Source organism: Siphateles boraxobius, unplaced genomic scaffold (assembly GCF_051911475.1).
Source record: "Siphateles boraxobius isolate OS27281-9 unplaced genomic scaffold, OSU_SipBor_1 68, whole genome shotgun sequence".
Lineage (NCBI taxonomy): Eukaryota > Metazoa > Chordata > Actinopteri > Cypriniformes > Leuciscidae > Siphateles > Siphateles boraxobius.
The window spans coordinates 539,140-559,733 of record NW_027509195.1 but is presented as its reverse complement, the minus strand read 5'-3'; the positions used below and the strand labels follow the sequence as shown (position 1 = coordinate 559,733).

Below are 20,594 nucleotides of genomic sequence, written 5' to 3'. Positions count from 1 at the left end.
AAAATGTAAACAACAGAACCATGGCTTAGTGGTTACAAGGGGTGTAGCGATTCATCGATATGGATCGACACATCGATCAAATGTCTATTGGTATGATCAATTCAATGCATATAATATATTTATAATGTATTTATAATATACGTACAATGTGTGTCTATATATATATATATATATATTTGTTTCAGAGGCACCTTTATTTTGACACTCACCACATTTTCAAGCAATGTCTGTCTATGCATTACCGCCAACGCATGCATTCTCGTTTAAACTCGCCTGTCAGAGGTTTACAATAAGGACTGCCCGATGGCGCGGGACAGTTGACAAAACTGTCACTGTCCAATCGGGCCAGTGTTGAATCGTCACGAAAGTTTGTCATTTGCGCATGTTTTTAAGCCTTGCCAATTGAATCATTCAAGTACAAGAAGATGTGAAAGAGATGTGAAAGCTGTGAAACTCGTGCGTGCAAACACTGAATTGAGTTCTCTTTCGCTTCTTTTTTTGCTTGAACCTACAAATAAAGGCAAAATTACATCAAAATGCACGTTTTGGCGAATATCCTAGTAAACACAGTCAGTTATGCCTTAAGTGAATGTAAACAGTTGAGAAAGAAAATGCATGTGTATCAGTAAATTAGATGGTTATACTTTATTTCAATAGTCACTTTAGACATTCTACTAACTATAAGTAACTTTTCAACTACATGTCAACTAACTGTCATTAGAGTATTAGTAGACTGTAATAAACTGTCAGTAAACTGTTAGATTATGGTTAGGTGTTAGGGTTCGGGTTAGGAGAACAAGTTGACTTGTAGTTGCTAAATTACTTATAGTCAGTAGAATATCTGCTGGGGGACAACAAAATAAAGTGTTAGCAGATATTAAGCAGACAGTCTATTAATACTCTAATGACAGTTAGTTGACATGTAGCTGCAAAGTTACTTATAGTTACTAGAATGTCTAAAGTGGACTATTGAAATAAAGTGTTACCATAAAACAATAAAATACAAAGAAAAAAAATCACTCACTACTCTTGACTGAATAACTTTTGTAACTTTAATAAAAATTAATCTATATTTAATTCATACAGTGAAGACTATGCAGTGTTATTTTGATTTTATTGCTTTATTTAATTTCTGTACCTGAAAACATCTATTAGACCTACATGAAAATCACTGTTTATTTCATTTGTGTCTTTGTTCTATAGTATTTATTTGTGCTATTGCTTGGTTATCTTTAGAAAAGATTCATAGCATTGAGCCCTGCATGTGCCCCAGATTGCGACGTACTAGCAGCCAGTTTTAACAGCTTTATTTTTGTATTTTTTTTATATATATATATATTGTTCTAAATTAAAATATTTTTTTCTACAACTGGAGTAGCTCCTTTTTGTTTTTTCCTAATGAGGACTAGATTTTACACATTGCACATTTTATCACAGAAGCCTGAAAGACTTTCTTGACTTATGTCATGTCATAAGCTGTCATCAGATTACTGATCTCATGTGTGACTTGATTTTGTTTCACAATTATTTATTTATTTATTTTTAGTGCATACTGTCACTGGTGGTTGCAGGAAGGCAGACGGAGACGAGGATATAATCCCAAAACGAAGGTTTAATGAGAATATAACACAGGACAGGACAGCAGAACAGGCAGCAACACACACTAAATACAACGGAGATCGGACAAAGACTGACTGTACAGACGGAACTTAAATACAAACACAGATGACACTGATTAACAGAACACAGGTGATACAGATGAACTGATAAAGACAGAGAAGACGACACGTGATGTGATGACAGGCAGACAAGTTGGTTTCACTTTATTTTGATGGTCCCTTTAACACATTCTGTTGTCTAAAAGTAACATTGCACCTTCATGTTTACTAACTCTCATTAGAGTATTAGTAGACTGGTAGGGTTAGGGTTAGAATAAGTTGAGATGTACTTGCAAAGTTAGTCAGTAGAGTGTGTGTTGGAGGACCATCACAATAAAGAGTTTGCACATATGAAGCAGATAGTCCACTAATACTCTAATGAGAGTTAGCTGACATGTAGTGGCAAAGTTACTTATAGTTAACAGAATGTTCAAAAGGGACCATCAAAATAAAGTGTTACCGACAAGTCCAATGAAAACAAACTCAACAGAACACACTGTGACACATACAGGATGTGCAATTTTCAGATAAATGTTCATGTTATATATTTTGGTTGCATTTGTGAGTTAATAAAAATGTAACTGGTTATGTAAAATAGGCACATAATATCATAGTACTGATATATCGATCAACAGACCCCTGTATCCCATGGGATTGGGAGAGATGGGCGCTGGGCTACATTTGGTACTGATACAACTCAGCTGTTGGGAAGGGGCAGACCTGCGATCGGATGAGCAACTCAGGCATTCTGCTACAAGGGCAGGGGGTGCTGACGTTTTGGAAAATGACTTTGCTATCACCGTCATCTTCATTGGCCAAAGCCGGGGCACCGTGGTGCGTCCTGGTTTGAGGCACCTCTTGGTTTTAGAGGGCCAAAGTGTCTATATATAGTGCAAAGGATTCTGGGAGGGGTAGGTACTCAGAGACCAGAGCACTGAAGCAGGAGGGAACTCCACAACAAGGAAGCCTGGATTTTTCTGCCCATGATAAAGTTCAGAGTGTTCACTTTCAAAGACTCTGACAGTGAGACACATAGGTGGGAGGTGTGGAGGAGTGACAGACATGTCATTTCCAAGCAGAGAGAGCGAAAGAGAGACAAGGACAGTGGGAACAGACCTAAACGCAGTTAGTGAACCTGAAACCATGACCAACAAAAATAGAACAAAAATTGACCAACAACAAAGAACAAATTTCCTGCTATACACTCACAACACTTTAAGTGATTATTGTCTGAAATGTTTGAGAAATTATTGACTGTGGTATTTAACAATATGTCAGACAAGCAGTAAACTGATTTTAGGTTGAAAAATACAAAACAAAAACCAGAGTATTCCCTTTCTGAGTCAGGCAAACAGCTGACTTGGTGGCCATCTTGGTAACTCCCTGGGGCCGCTATTGTACAATTGTTCCAAGTACTACATGAAAGAGGAAAGTCCCAAATCTCCAAAACTTTTTCATGTCATGTCTAAACCCTGTTTTTGCAAAACTATTGTGAGATTTGCATTATCAATAAACGATGCATATGAGACCCACACAATGTAGGTTACCATTTACACAACTATTTTCAAACTAACGTACATTTTAGAGACAAAAAACTAGAAAAGATTGGCTCTTTAACTAAATAGCATGACTTCCTTTCCAACTGACACTATATTGAGCATTGTGATTTCTTCCATTCCTTCCAAAGTGGTCAGCTTCCTCATTATATTGTCTCTGGATTCCTTTGACCAGTATTAGTACTTAAACTGAACGTTAAAAACGCTACCTGGTCAGTTAATACCCAATAATGTGGCCTGTTTAATCTTACTGTAGTTGAAGACTTGTTCTAGCGAGGGAGGAACAGAGGGAGACTGAAGAGAGAGGCGACAGAATGGCATAGAGCGAGGAGGAACACAAGAACTCTGTCTGACAGTCCGACATGACGCCTTACCCCAGAACAAACAAGCATTCAGCTACATTGAGGGGCAACCCAGAATGCCATGGGGGAGACAGAGGGAGAGAGAGAGAAACAAGAGAAAGAAAGAGAGAGAAGAGCGCTGTGAAGGTCATCTGGTGGGATGGAGAGTCTCAATCAAAAGAAAATAAGGAGGCACATCAGCTGAGAGGGAGAAGGAAAACTGAACCAAACAAAAAAAAATAGCTTACTAAAAGGAGTGAGTAAAGGCATAAGGAAGAAAGAAAGAAAGAAAGAAAGAAAGGCGTAAAGAGAGACTGTTAAGCTTCTTTTGTAAAAGTTGTGAAATATATAATCTATTTTAGTTTTGTTGCAGAGGGAGGAAATATGAAAGTAGATTTTTAAACCGGGAGAATGCGACGAGGGAGGGGAAAAATCCAGAGGTGTTCAGGATGGGAGGGTTTGAGATCTGTTCACAATGTTTTAAATATTAAAGCTATTTCAGGTTTAATGAGGTGTAAATTCTATGGGGAGAGTGGTAAGAGGATGGGGGTTAAAGGGGCCTCACTCTCATTATTTCAAGCGCACACCTTTAGACTATAGAGACCCAGAGCGAGGGAAGTGAGAGCAAGTGTAAAAACAGAGAGATAGAGCTGATGAGCTGGGTGAAAGACACAGGACTGAGAGCGGGATGAAGACGCAATTGAAGGACATTACGTGAATAATGAATGAATGAACAAAAGATTGAGCGAATGATTGGAAGAGTGAGTGAATGATGAGTGGAAGGTGCATAAGTGAATAAAATGAATGAACGAGTGTATGAATGAGTCAGTAAATGAATGAATGAATGAGTCAGTGAATGAACGAATGAATGAGTCAGTGAATGAATGAATGAGTCAGTGAATGAATGAATGAGTCAGTGAATGAATGAATGAGTCAGTGAATTAATGAATGAATGAGTCAGTGAATTAATGAATGAATGAGTCAGTGAATGAATGAGTCAGTGAATGAACGAATGAATGAGTCAGTGAATGAATGAATGAATGAATGAGTCAGTGAATGAATGAATGAGTCAGTGAATGAATGAATGAGTCAGTGAATGAATGAATGAATGAGTCAGTGAATGAATGAATGAATGAATTAGTTAGTGAATGAGTGAGTAAATAAATTAATGAATGAGTCATCAAGAATGAAAAAGTGAGTCAGTGAGTGTATAAATTAATTAGTGAGTGAGTGAGTGAACAAATTAATGAGTGAGGGGAATAAGTGAGTGAGTAAATGAGTCATTAAATAGACAAATGAGAATGAGTGAACAAGTAAATGAATGAATGAACTAATTAGTATGAGTTAGAACCGAGGACTGAGTGACCAGTGAAAACATGAATAAGTGAATGAATCCATGAATATTAAGCAAATGTTTGTATAACTGTGTGTGTGTGTGTGTGTGTGTGTGTGTGTGTGTGTGTGTGTGTGTGTGTGTGTGTGTGTGTGTGTGTGTGTGTGTGTGTGTGTGTGTGTGTGTGTGACTTCAACCTCAATCCACTCTGACTCATGGGGGACCATCTGTGATGGGTAGGTTTAGGGTAAAGTTAGTTTAAGGGCAGAGAAAATTTGAACAGTACAAAAAACTACGTCTATGGACAGTCCCAACGAAGATAGTAAACCAGAAGTATGTGTGTGTGTGTGTGTGTGTGCGTGTTTTCTTCACACAAACACTCTAAAATAAGAGTACAAGCACTCAATGGCCAGATATGCATCTGTACGCAAATAAACACAGATACCTGAGAAAACAGACACTTTTCTTCTGATAAAGATTCACAATTTAAAAACAGAATAGCACATTAACAGTATAACTTTTGAAAAAAGAATGAATGACCTAAACATGAGAGTTTTGTCTTGTGGGAGGGGAAGGCCAAGATGATCATCTTCTCATTTTCCTAGTCTCTTTCTGATCAAGCGATATCCTTGCTCATGAAAAGATCATCTAAAATAAAGTTTTAGTGACCATTTCCTGAGCAGCCTCAAAAAAACCCCAGAAGATAGCGTGAAGTTCACAGCCATGGCCAACCACAGAAACCCCCCTCCTAAACAGGGAGTAAACCTGAAACACAAACACTGAAACGAGCAAGCCACACACTTTCACACACACACACACACACACACACCATGACATCATATCAGAGACCCATGGGTAAATTTCCTTCTGAAACTTCACTCTATGGTGGTAATTTTGTGACCTGAAAAGCGAGTGCTAATGCTAATGCTAATGCATACTGTCGTAGCCTCTAGCCTTAGACCCAGGCTATGGAAAGACTACTAGCACAAAAGGATTGTTGTTTTAAGAGACTGTGAGACAGGGAGCTGTGACTCAGGTCTGTGTAACAAGCACAGTGTGTTTGTTTGTAAGTGAAGAGCGTGGCTGCTCGATCAAAGGAGTTGTCTGGCTTTCGGAAGAGTTTCTACATTCACATTTCACACTCCTGATGATGAGTAATGTAATCATACCACATGTAGATGGGTGGGGAAAAACTGATACAGCTACTATTAATACAACAAATAACTGTATGATGATAAGAAGAAAGATGAGCACTATATGATAACAGAGAAATGAACACATGCATCTTTGATAGCGGCATTGCTCCTCTCACAAACACTTCAGGGTGCTTAACTATACCTTACACAAATAAATGAAAGTTAAACACTTCTAGCTACTGAAGCTTGATTTCATACGCCATTTACAACCCATAACTATTTTACGAGGTGGCGATTTCAGATGAATTCGGAAACGTAATGTTTTTAGAAACTCAGTGGGGTGTAAGCATATCATAGGAAAACATACAGATTAAATTGTATGAGTTCAAAGAAATTAGCCAAAATGTAAGGTTTTTGATTTAGTTCAGAAGAGAATACAATAGCAACACTAATGCAAGAACATTAAGTATGTATGTACAACAGTTATGTATGCTTCTAATGTGCTGATTAAATATTTGCATCACTCTTTGTGTGTCTCTGTGAATGAGCGGCGCAGTTTCATCTACAACACTTACTCTACCGTCTCGCTATAAGAGGACACTGCACATGATTATTAGAATTTAAGTAACCCTTAAAATGGAACCCAGAAAACTATAAATGGAAAACACAGAATTTGGGGAAAAAATATAACAGATTTCATAGGGCCCTACAATATTAATGTAAGAATAATCACCTAGCATATCCTGGTCTGACGTGTAGCCTAGGAATATATAGAAGTGTACATCTCATTTAAACTTAGCAGAATGCAAACAAACAAACATACAAATAAACAGAAATATATGGATTGTGATATTATGATGTTTCTTCAAAGTTTCAGAATCTGCATTTCGGGAAACACGTCCATTGTGACGCCTGCATATTCTGCATCCAGTTTCAACACCCTTTCAACACCAAACATCTGCTAAACATCCAGTGCAACCTCACATCCCCTCTTTAGAACTGTGATGGCTCGATGCCGTGTGTTTGCCATCGGTCAGTAAGATGCTCCGAAAGGGGATGTCCAGTCATGGCCAATCCATTCAACAGAGCCCTAAACAAAAGGGTGCATTTGAAACATAAGGCCATACTGTATGCAAAGAAGAACTGGTATGGAAATCAGACCATTGGAATTTTTCTGGTTCTTATCTTACAACATTTATCCAGAAAACAGTATCAATAAGAATTGAGATAAAGTGATTACGTTTTTTAGCAGACGAGAGAAACCGCTAGAAGCTTTACAACGCAGTCCAAACTGCATTTTTTGGTCTTGGCTGCTTAATCGTGTAATCACCCCCCCCCCCCCCCCCCCCCCCCCATAATGTAGAGTTTACCAGGCGCACCACACACACACTTTTTAAAATGAAGGTTGAGTGATATCCTGCTGAGCCAACTTCATACCAAGAGCATGGTAATTCAGACAGTTCTATAAACATGCCAACCACCAATTACAAGCTTCTTAAAACCATTAGTCTTTGGACAATGCAACTTGGACATCAGCATCCTGAGATCCCATTTAGTGTTGTCAGCAAACAGCACCCTTAACCGTGCAAACCATTACTCCTGCAACTAGACACTTCCTGTGGCCTTTAACCAAATCTGGGAAAACTACCTGGTGAATGGACATCAACACAGACACGGATTGCATGGAAGCTGAAATCACTTATGAAGGCATTTATATAGAGTCCTACTAATTACTGAAGCTCTAAAGCTTCTATTCATCTCAACATGCTTATGTGAAATATAACAGGTGGGTGATAAAATACACAAAAATAAATAATCTTTGTTTACTCTGTACAGTCATTCAAAGTCACAATGAGAAATAAGTACTTGATAAAAAGTAAATACAGGTAACTTTTCTCAAAATTACTTATTTATTAATTAAATATAGACTGTAGAATTTATAATTAGATAAAAAAAATGTAAGTAGAAGAAATAGGCCTTTCACAAAGATTTCAGCAGTATGTAGCATGTCTGACACACAACGCAAAGTAGCCTCACCGGTTAACATGGTTTTCACACTAACCAAGTTTGCCTATAATATGCTTTGTTGAATGCAACTTGCATGCAGCTTGAAATGCATATTGTCTATACAAGTCATTATAGAAAGCACATGTCATGGTAATACTGAACAACTACTGTAACTAATACAGATAAGCACAACTGATGTCATGTAATACATATAAGCAATGACGAGTGAAAGAACTAATCACCTAATCAGTGAAACCCCTATATTATTCTACTGACTGAGTTAGGTTTAAAGTAGGGATGCCCCGAGATGATCTCAAGGATAGTTGTTTTGGAGTCTCCTACAACAGGTTTACATGCATCAAAGGTCAAAAACTGTTTAACTTTCTCATAATATACATTTGCATATCACATTTTCAATGATTCTCAAGCGACTCGTCAGATTAATCAATCTCTCTAAATCCCTCCTTTCCACAAGCTACTCTGCTCTGATTGGCCAGACAGCTCAGTCTGTTGTGATTGGTTTACCACATACAGCGCACGCGTCGAAAACAAAAAGGATTTATTTAGGATTACACTGCTGTGGTATCGTGGTAAAGATGCATTTTAACCACTGATTCTTCACATGCTCGTCCTTGGGCAGTGAAAAAAAACTTTACCTTCACATTGTATGTAGAGCACAGCGTCTTCTGGACATGATACTGTCCAGTTTCCACAGGAATCAGCTGCAGTGTTTGAGGTTCAAGTTTTCCCTGGTGTTTGCGTGCGCAATAAGTGGACGGGCAATATGCTAATGTTTCGTCTTGACGTCACAACAAAGCGGCTTATGACTCGTTTGAAAAACGATTCATTTTATTGACTCAGAGTCGACTCTTACTTTTGAAAGACAATAACTTTATATATACGGTGCACTTTTAGATTTAAAACTTTGCAGTAAGTTTTCATTCACTTAGAGCTATGTCACACAATACATGAAAGGTCATTTTCAAAAATCCATGATAAGGGCCCTTTAAGCTTTTTTTTTACTGATTGGTATTGGCTATCCTAAGCTCGATCCTTTATTTTTCGTCAGCTGTTATACAGGTGTCGAACAGTGGGTGGCGGTATGCACCTTCAAGTGGGTTTGCCGACTGCAATTAAAAAGAAAAGAATAAGCTCAAATGTGCCTGCATGACGCGTGAGGACCAATAAGGGTCTGTTATACCACGCCACACAAACATTCGTGTTTAGCATATTTGATAGTGGTGGAACGGATCACAAAATTCACGGTTTGGATCATTTCCGGTTTTTGAGCCACGGATCAGGTCATTTTTCGGATCAGCAAAAAAATAAATAATATATATATATATATATTTTTAAATAATAAAGTGTAACTTTGCTTTTCATTTATTACTTAAAGCTCATTTGAATATCTTTGATACTACATCAAAAACTACTAGCCAAACTGATAAACTTCACACATTATTTAAAACGTGAACAGTCAGATTTACAAAGTCTAACAGTAATAGTATTCAGGTATAGATATTAATAATTAAGCCTAAATGTAAAATAACACTATTTGTTCACTGCAGAAATTAAATATAGCTTTATCTTTGTTAAAGCTGTATTTTGTTGTTTTATTAACATTAATGACACAGTAGGAATATTAGGTGTCCGCTGTCACTTTAGGACCGAATGCATGGACTGAAAAAACTGACGAACATACGGTTTCTTTCTCTACTGTTCACTTATGACATAAACAAGAGAATACTTGCCGAGACGGGTATTTAGACGAGTATTTTGACATAATTTTGTGTTTATGTGTCCGTTCAAGGGCAAGGAAACGCGAAAGAGGAATCAATTCGGTGTTCGAGCGCTATCTTAAATCTCTCTCTCTCTCTCTCTCTCTCTCTCTCTCTCTCTCTCTCTCTCTCTCTCTGTGGGTGCGTGAGGCTGTGTGCGAGTCCCGACTTTCGTCTCTTCTTCCGCGTTTAAAATTATTTGAAAGTGTAAATTGATCCGTTCCACCCCTAATATTTGATGCGCACTTTTGTAAATAATCACTCGGAAGTCATTTATTTAGTGTTTATTTTTATCTACAGCTTTCAAATAAAATAAAAAAACCTGATCGGGACATCCCTAGTTTAGTTTAAACAAAACAAAACCATATGGAGCTACAAAAAAAAACTAGCCCTTTTCTTAGCGGCTACGCTTTGAGTTCTGGGGACAAATCTGTCTGCCTCAAGTCCTCAAATATCTACTAATTCAGTAGGAAAATTATAGCAGAGTCCAAGACCCGGAGCAGGGCATGAAGGCTTTCGCAAAACAAGTCCTGTTTCTCTCCCCCTGATCTGACTCGTCCAAGCCCGAGCATGTATTGTGTACCAAGCAATATTCTCATCTTCACTGAGCATCGAGATATGGCCCATATTATCAAATGACATCCAAAGCAATTTGCCGTTTTGCAAGTCTTCGGTTCCTTAGCGGACTGAGATTTACACACGGTTAAGAGGGATGATTTTAGATCTGAAAATGTTTCGATTCCATTTACAACGTAATTAAATTGACCTCAAAAGCTTGACTAGAATATTAGTTTGGCTTAGAGAGGCCAATACGTGAGGAATATAAATGTGTACTATTTATGTTGCACACAAAGGAATGGGTGTGACTTTTGCGAGCATGTGTTTGTACGCAGTACAGAGAGCCGGTGTTTACTTAGATGTGTGGAGTCTTGCACTTGATATTTGATCTGTGGGGTTGGGTCAGCAAGCGGAGTTATTTCTGTTGGAGCCCCAGGTAGCAGGGCTGGCAAACAGAGAGGATGAGAGAGTGCCTCGAGAGTTAAGAAGGTAAACTCGCGCTAAGCTGATGCAGATCTCTGCGTGTTCCCCTCCCTCTCTCCTTCACTTTATCCCTTCTTCTCCACACTTCAGAAGACCTTGGGGCACCCCCCATCCCAACACACTCGCACACACAGTTACAATTTAATCCTCATTCTGCCACCAAGGTCAATTCAATTATCCTGTTTTCTTAAAGTGTGTGTGTGCCCATTTCACAGTCGGCCTGCACAAATACACCAGAGATTAGAGCTGCCACACTTTTAATGATCTACATACCTATAAGCAACTGTATCTGAGACAGGTAGGGCCTCTTCCCCGCTTGCTAGTGTGATCTGTTCCTCAGCACGGATTTTGTTTTTAGGTTGATGAGGCTGCCTCGCGTCCCATGTGTCTTTCCGAAGTTAATGAGGAAATTAGTTTTTTCAACCCCAAATTCCCCACCTCAATCTGTAGTTTGTCATGCTGCTATACTATTAGTGTTACAACAATAATTTTCATCTTCATCAGAGTTCTATTTCTATCTAGGTTTGAATTATACAATCAAACATGGTGGTAAAGTATTCCAGAAGATCTGACTCTCATGGGAATCGATGAGGCAGTGCTTGCATGTGATAAAGTTGCGTCCAAAGTCGCATACTGTCTGAAAAAGCACTACATTTGATGAGGAATGAGCTTTGTAAATGTTAAAAAAGTATGTTGCACATAGTATGAATGTAATCCGGATGTACTACATCAGCGTCAGTAGTGTGCTTTACTGCCATTAACAAATCCTCTCCCGTGGCCTCATGGGATAGTAAAGTGTCCATTGGATGCTTACTTCAGAATCTCGCCGGAAGTAGAAGGTCACCTGGGAACTTTTCGCCTACTGTTTATGAATACTACAAATTTGGACATATTACAACTCATTTCATCTTTTGTTTTTAACCTACACTCTTAAAAATAAAGGTTCAAAAAGCCTTTTTTAACAGTAATGCCATTAAATAACCATTTTGGGAAGAGTAAATAGCCTAAAATAGTCTTTTTTCTTAATGTGAAGAACGTTTTACTAAGTAGTGGAATCTTTTTCCACTTTAAAAAAACCTTTGTTGGATGGAATGGAAAGATTCGATGGATGTTTAAGGTTCTTCATGGAACCTTAGACGCCAATAAAAAAAACCCCACTTCTGCAAGGCGTCCCTTCTGCAAGGCCTAACATACTTTCATTAAAAGGTAAACAATCGGCTCAATGATGTTGTCAAATTCTCTCCAGTTATTGAATGTGATATGATGATACTAAAAAAGTAAGCAATAAAGCAACCAATTCAGCAATCCTACCTGGTATGTCCTGGTTGCCGTAGCTCCAGCCAGGGGTGGAGAGCATGGACGGTAACGGCGAAGCTGTCCGACTGTCCCCTTCATTCTGTTGGGTTATATGCCTGACTGTGTCCTTGTTCTTACGGTTCTTCCTGCGGCCCGAGCCAGGGGGTTGCCAGCCCCCCTCTCCTCTTCCACCTTGCTCTCCGAGTGTGCCTTGTGCCCCTCGGCCAGCCCCGTCTAGCAGATTGGAGGGGGAGACCTGCTCCTCTTTGACCTGGACAGAACGGTAATCAGCAGGCCACAAGGGCTGCAAACAAGCATCCTCCTGGCTCTCATGGCTTTTGGGTTCCTGGTCCTCTTTGCCGTAGTTGCTACTGCCTTCATGGCAGCTAGCGATGGCTGAGTCTCCAGATGAATTTGCCGGGCTAGTGCGCCTGGCCAACCACGGCGAGGAGCTGCGGGCCGAGATCATGGACGCCAGTGCCTCCGAGGCTCCGCCCACACCAGGCCCAGCCCCGCCTCCAATAGAGCTCACCACGTTGCCCATCTCAATATCCGCTAGTTCATCTGCGAGCTCTGAGCGAATGCTGATGTCTAGCGCTGCCTTGATAAAGCCGTGACATGCCTGCACTATGTCGGTCATTTGAAGGTAGCTGGCGGCTGACATCACCTCAATAACATTCTTGCTTGTGAGCGCCAAGTGGGCAGAGTACATGAAGTCAAGGATGGTCTTGAAACCTTGGGCCGTGACAATGTCCAGGTGCGTGATGGTGGCCTGTTGCTCTGAAACCTTCTTCACCTGGCAATAAAGTGTCTTGAAGTAGCGGCTGCTGCCCAGCAACACATTCTTGTGTGCCTTAAAGATCTTGCCCTCCACGATCACACACACGTCGCACAGGATGCCGTGCTGCCGCTGCTCGTTTAGCTCCCGCAGGAGCTGCCGGTAGTGCGACGTGATCTCCATGTCTTCCTTCCGGTTATTCATTGGACTAACGGGTGCCTGCTTCTCCTGAACAGAGTCTGGCGGAAGACAACATACAATACACAATCCTGGTTAGTATAGTTGCAGTAGATGCAGGAAATATACCACAGCTTACACTAGTATACACTTTGTAGATTACCGTGAAACAGTTGGCATTGATAAACCTTTTAAACAATAGTATGGCACATTGTTTTCACACATTATGTTCCATATGAATGGTGTACAGCTATCAATATCTTTAAAAAAAACTGTAATTTTGCATTTTGCAATTCAAGATTTCAGAAAATGTATTTCAAAAATGAAGCTGAACAGAACATTATTTTCAGCATAATGCTGATAACCACAGAAAATCATTTAGACTTGCACTAAGCACAAAAAAGATACAGTAATCCATCATGAAGGTCATATTTTTGTTAAAGCACTTATGTTCAAAGTCTAAATTATTTTCTGTGGTAATCAACATTATACAGCAAATTCAGTTTTGAGCTTGTATTGACAGAGTCGAAAAAGAGACGTAACAGCTAACATCTGCCAGTTAATTTGTCACATTAGAAATGCAAGAGCACTGCATTGTGGGATACAATATTGTGAGCTCTATTGTTTGTTGCACATTTCGGCAATACGGGTATTGTATAAATACAGGCAATTCACATACTGTGCACAGTATACATACTACATACTTCAAGAATAGTATAATAATCTACTAATCCAAACACAGCCAATGAACCAGAGTAAAAAGTAGGCCCAGATTAACCTCTTGAAGGCCCAAAAAGAATCTGAGACTTTTACCCCGCGTTTTTTTTTTTTTTTGCACTACTTTGGGAAGAAATATACCGGCATGTGTGAAATGTATTTGGTAAAATGTGTTAAATGGAGCTGAGAGTACTTCAGTGGTAGCTAATAGGATTATCAAATTAGTCTAATTATTTAATAAATGAAAAACACAATTCTGCCAGAAATGCAGATTGCATGTGGGCCTGGCAATCAGGAAATATTTCTTCATTTGGCTTCATTTTAAGGTGTCCAAATCTGTGTGGCAAACAGCTTTAAGATGTTTAAGTAAGACAATTGACAGTCCCTGACACTGCTGGTAACCGCTTATGCATTTTGAAGAAAATTTAAGATTAAAATTAAATCAAGAGAAGAATTACATTTTCATGGAGCGCAGCATCAAAATCTAGAAATTCTCACTTATCACTGAAAACCTGCCTCCATAAAAGACGCCTACCAGCACAAAACCTGGCAGAAGAAATTGACCATAGCTTTGAGTTGTTATTACAGAGGTCTTCTATCTCTGTAAAAAGTCATTTAAGCACTAAATGTCACTAAAATGCCATTCTGAAGCAGGTGACATGCATTGGCCAGCTCTGATGGCTTGAGGCTGATTGTCTTCTGGGCTACAGCCATCACCTTTTCTCGCTAAAAATGAATTATCTGTTTGGCAGCTCCATTTTCCACTTTAATATTCAACTAACTCACAAAATGGTAATTAAATGAAACAATTTAGCAACAAAAAAGAGAAAAGTGAGAAGAGGAGAGGCGATGATTGTGTTTAAGTGCTTTACACACTCACTGGGTGATTTTATTTGGCAGCTAATAAAGCGAACAGAGAGAAACATCATGATTAAAGGGTTGAACAGTGAACACCTGAGCACCTCTGCTATAATCATTAAGATAGAGAGATGGGGGAGGTAAGCTAGATGAGGCTATGCATTGTTCTTGAATGTGCACAGAGGAAAGAGAGAGAGAAACTACAAACACAAAACATACACTCAACTGGGAAGAGGGGAAAAGCATAGGGATGAATCAAAAACAATTTAAAAAAAAGTGTCTTGGTTATATTCTACCCCAAAAACAACAAAATAATATTTAAAATAATATCGAATATGCTCATATCCCGGATTTTAAAAACCCGGATATGATCCCTGGGGTACCCCTTTTCTAACCCGAATTTTTGGTCATGTAAAGGCGTATTGGCATATCCCAATAGTGATTTGTGTTCTGCGCATGATCTATTTGCAAAGGAATCTTGGTCTTTTGAGTAGAGGAACTTCTCAGCGCATACAGAAACCCGCATGCAGTATACTGAAAGTAAACATGGCGAGACACAGCACAGCATACATTTGGAGCGAGGTCAGTACCAGCACCAAAGCGCAAACAAAGGCGATCGCTATCTGCCCCGAACTATTCATTATCCGTGTTCTGCTGCTGCTGTTGTCTTTGGATACAGGAAGAAGAATCGGAAATGACGCATATTGCGTCTTAGGGTTGTCCGTAAGCCCAGCATTAACCGTGCGTCGCCGTTTACATCGGGATATTGCAATTCCATGTATACAGGAGTATCTCTCAATGCTCACGCATGTAAACGGATTATTCCTAATGTTTCAGAAACCCGTATAGTGACCTTAACCCGACCATAACCCGAATATTGGCTGCTTGTAAACGTAGTCACTGACACCTCACTCAGGCCCTGTCCCTAAGCCCTCGCGATCTTTCTCTGAGTCCACACTTTCCTGACGTAACGCCACTTTGACTGCCGGGTAGAAGTCTGCTGCGGAGGGAAGGTGCGCTTTGAGGGCACATATAGCGAGCACCCTTCTAAAACCTAAAATGACAAATGGGACACCTTAAGCTCTTGTGGACTTAACAGACACGTGCACGCGGCGGCCATTGTAAGTGCACAAGACCACAAGTTCACTTGAAGATTTGGGACAGGGCCTGAGAGGGGACATCCTACAGAACATGCACTACATATTCACACATACGCATATATCCCCAATAGGCTACTAGCATCCGCTATGAGCAGCACAGAAACCGTCCTGGTTGGGGCTAAATCGCAGGGACGTGGAGTGTTACCAAATGGGGCCATGATTTGTTTTGTGAGCGTTCATGCTGTCAGCTCACATCGGGCCGGCTGAAGCGTGACAGCTCCCGTTCACTATAGTGACAGCAGCGTTTGCTGCGGGGCCGGCACACTTCAGGTCATGTTTAGGAAAGTTCCTCTCAACCTGATGGCTTGTAAGATCAAATCAATCCTCTGCCTCTCTCATGTCCACTTGTACAAATACACCTTACTTGGAAGACTGAAAGAAGAAGAGACTGACAGTGACAAGGGACTTTTTTTTTCTTTTTAATAGTTTTAAGTTAGCCTCCAACTGCTTCGCTCAAGGCTTTTTTGATTCGATTGCCTATAATACCGTAGTTTGACTCGTTCTAAAGAACAACAACTGAACAATGTTGCCCATGTAAAGGGATAGTTCACCTAAAAACTTTTCCTCACACAAACATATCAGATGTATTCAGAAGACTAGGAATATGAGTTGCATAAACCATACTTTTATGCTTCGTTTTGTCCTTTTTAGGACAATCTTTACTTTTGTGTTCCACTTGAGAAAGAAAATTCATACAGGTACGTTTTTGGAATGACATAAGGGTGAGTAAACGACGTTTTCTAACATTTATCTAACAAATCTTTTCATCTTTTCCACTTTAACCCTTACAGCCAATTAGTTTTTCTCTGACAATGAGGATACGCTCAGTAAATAACGGCACTTTGCACCCCAGACACAGCAAATTAGTAAGTTTTTTTCATGTAACTATTCAGAACTACTTCAACTGTGCAACCAACAATGAATATTAATATCTTTTCGTTGGCCGAATGAGTTACATGGCAATCTGGGCAATCAAGTGCAAAACAACAATAAACATAAACAACACAATTGACAGACGAGTAACATGGCTAAACGATGAATGATACAGAATGCAGTCAGACTAATCAGATTTTCTGCTTCACTGGAACTAGACAGATCTGAAGCTTATTAGACAAAAAGGAAGAGTATGAAAAGAGAAACAGCAGGGTCATATAACCTTAGTGAAGCCTACAGAGCCCTGGGCGGAAGTGCAGCTGCAAGACCATATTTTACATTTCATATTTTTGGAAAATGATATATGCAAGGAGGGGCTGATTCCAGAACAATACTTTGAGATGTAAAAAATGTAAAATGTCTATAAGTGCCCACTGAAATAACCATCAAATTAAAGACTACATGAGTTTCTGATCTGATGAGCGAAGCAGGATTGTAGGGTGGGACTTGATTTTATGCTTTGGGAACTAATTGGATAGTGAAAGTGGTTTTGATGTAACAGTTGAAATAATGTGCACCGATTCGTCATTCGCCACATGACCAGGAATATCATAGGGTCAATTTTGATGTTGACTTAAAAAAAAAAAAAGAACTTTCTTGTTCTTCAAAAGTACGGTGATGGCTTTAAATTAAGCTCTCTGACTACATGTAATAACAGATAAATTGGCAAAAAAAATACCTTTAAAACTACATAATCTAACAGTGTAGTTCAGATGATTATACATGATTGCAAGAAATTACTTTAATAAGGGTCGATCACCACTATCCATCAATATTTTACCACCAGGAGCACAATATCATGATATTATCTACCCTGACTATTGAGTTCAGCCCAGCTTGTGTCCGCACCAAAATAGAAGGTGTAAGAAGTGGTAGTAGTAAGGTTAAGGTTAGGGTTAGGCCTGTAATGGGATTGGAGGGAAGAAATGTGCAAAGAATGGAGGCTAGAGCAACATAAGTCTTTGAGGATAGAGTGTTAAAGACTGCCACCACCGTTTACAGTTCCTGTCACCAGCAAAAACTCAGATCTGGAGTGACTGGGTTCCTGCGGCCAAGAAAACACACACACACACACACACACACACACACACACACACACACACACACACACACACACACACACACACACACACACACACACACACACACACACACACACACACACACACACACACACACACACACACACACACACACATGCATACATGTCTATGCTCTTCCCTATTTTTGTTGAGGTGGTTCTGATTTTCTTGGAGGGGATGGGAGAAACAAGGCCATCTTTCTTTCTTTTACTTTTCGTTTTTGTTCATGATGCTGGGAAGGACAGTCGTGACATGCGAGGAGGTGGCGGAAATAGGAAGGGTGGGAGGAAGAAGGAGACCGCGAGCGCTCAGAGTGTGTAAGTCATGTATGCGTCAGTGTGTTTCTCAGGCAGCCAGTAATTTTAAACCACTCAACTGGACATCAGGGCCATTATCCGAGGGGTTAATCCCCAATTTCACAGAGCTGGCTACGGGAAAAAGTGGAACAAAAAGGGTGCAGCCCTTTAAAATAGCACAAAATGTATGCTACAACTGTAGCTGACACATAAGAAGAAGAAGAAAAAATGTAAAAAGAAAGGCAAGTTTGAAACTTTTTCAGAAGTCCATGAAAGTTTTATGATGTTTTTACGATAAAATAGCTCAATTTAATTAGGGAAAGACTACAAGCGTACCCTTAAATTGGCTTTCCAGATGATGGTAAAACCATTAATTGACTCAACCAACAGATGTTTAAATGTGGTCTGACCGAGTAAATGACTCATTAAACGAGGAGTATTGGTATTAAAAGATTAGCCAAATAAAACAAATTAAACAGAAAATGAGAATTAAGCACAGCTTTAAATAAATATGATTACAAGCGCTATGATGGGGCATCTCTTTAAAGCATCTAAGAAATTCAAAAAAGAATGTTGTGTTGCAACCAATACAGAAATAAATGAGCTGAGGATAAAAGGTGGATGCATTTAGTCTCGCTATTTATAACTATTAGGATAGCAATATAAATAGACACAAGCAAATGAGGAGGACAAAAAAAGGTGGCTTTGGATACACTGCATTGATAAATACTAGATGGTTACTATTTATAATTAGCAAATCTAAAGCTTATCATATTGTTCATATACATTCAAATATGAATTAAAATACATAAAACAAAGTTGACATTTCTGAATGTACACTAATGTAGTTATTCTGTATTGTGCAACAATGTTTGTCAATTAAAGTTTTAACACGTGATACCAAAGTGTTAAATAAATGGCATTGATAAAAGTAAGGTACGTTTCATACCAAGTTTGATTATTTCACTCTCAAAGCAAGCAGATAAGTAGAAGCTAGTTACGATATGTGCTTTGGCACAATCTGTTCTAGGTACGATTATTAGATCGGCCTAAATAACGTGGGACTTTGGTGAAATTAATTTGACCGCAGCAAGAGCAACTCAGAATCTCAGGTACTTTATGTGCTGCCATTTTGCTGGTGTTTTCAGCACTTAAATGTTTTAATAGAGACTGCCAATCAATTCAAATTGAATTTAATTAATTGTATAATAAGCTGACTAATTAATCAGAATTATTGCAGTTAATTGCATATATCAATATTTGCTGGGGAAAAAAGCTTCCAAAATAAAGATAATTCAAAGAAATTCAGATTTTACAGATCCATTAATTTGATCAAAAGTGACAGACATGTTACGCAAGATTTCTATTTCAAATTAACACTGTTCTTTTTAACAAAATCCAGAAAAAAAAAATCACGATTTCCACATAGATATATTAAGCAGCACAACTTACAACATTGACAATAATCAGAAATGTTTCTTGAGCATCAAATCATCATATCAGAATGATTTCTGAAGGATCATGTGACACATAAGACTGAAAATTCAGCTTTGATCACAGAAATAAATTACATTTTAATTTACATTTTACATTTGAACATACAAACAAGAAACTTTTGGATTTATTAAGCTCTCCTGACCATATAACTCTGCATAGACTGAGCAGCACTATCTCAGTGTCTGTCTTTAGGCCAGACTCCAGCTGGCCCAGGTGACAAGAGCCTGTCACACCACTGAGAATGTGACAAGAGCGGATCTAAAAGGCTTTGAGAGTCTTAACCCTCCGCTCAGCTCCACCCGGCTCAGCACATACCCCCCCCCCCCCCCACCCCACCCCACGTCCTCCTTTACCTCCTCCTGAGCATTAAGCCGGAGCGGTGAAGGTGAGTCCGTGCTGGAGAGCTGGATAGGTCAGAGTGTCCGGTGAGTGGTGTGAAACCGGGACAGGGAGACTGCAGTGTTTCCCGGTTCACATCAAGGCCTGGTCCGTCTGTGCTCTCTGCTAAACTGAGGTCCTGCAAGGTTTCACCCAGAACTTCTCACTCAGACTTTGCCCTGAGCTAGCTTGCTAAAACTTAGTGGTGAGCTTCAGGTATTCCCTTTCCCAATCATGGCAAGTTTTGTACTTGTGTAGTGACATTCAAGCCATTTTACAACTGCCACGTACATTTATACATTTGTTAACACTTTACTTCGATGGTCCACTTTAGACATTCTACGAACTATAAGTAACTTTATAAGCAACTTATTCCACTAACCCCAGCCCTAAACTAACACTCTACTGATACTCCAATGAGAGTTGATTGACATGTAGAATGTCTAAAGGGGACTGTTAAAGTTACCAATAATTTAATCCAAACATTGCATTCAAAGTAACATTTTTGAGCAGCTCCTGCATTCCCTGGGAATCAAACCGACATCTTTGATGTTGCTAGCGCCACGCTTTAC

General features: G+C 39.4%; 1 protein-coding gene across 7 annotated transcripts in view; it reads right to left on the bottom strand.

Annotated features, from left to right (window-relative positions):
- Positions 1-20,594, bottom strand: part of zbtb46 (zinc finger and BTB domain containing 46) — a 79,682-nt gene that overhangs the window by 41,902 nt on the left and 17,186 nt on the right. For all 7 annotated transcript variants that reach the window (XM_077213958.1, XM_077213954.1, XM_077213956.1 and 4 more), the window contains one exon: positions 12,162-13,163. In XM_077213958.1, the coding sequence (XP_077070073.1) occupies positions 12,162-13,128 (967 nt within the window). In that variant the 5' untranslated portion in view covers positions 13,129-13,163. The remainder of the gene's footprint in view (positions 1-12,161; positions 13,164-20,594) is intronic.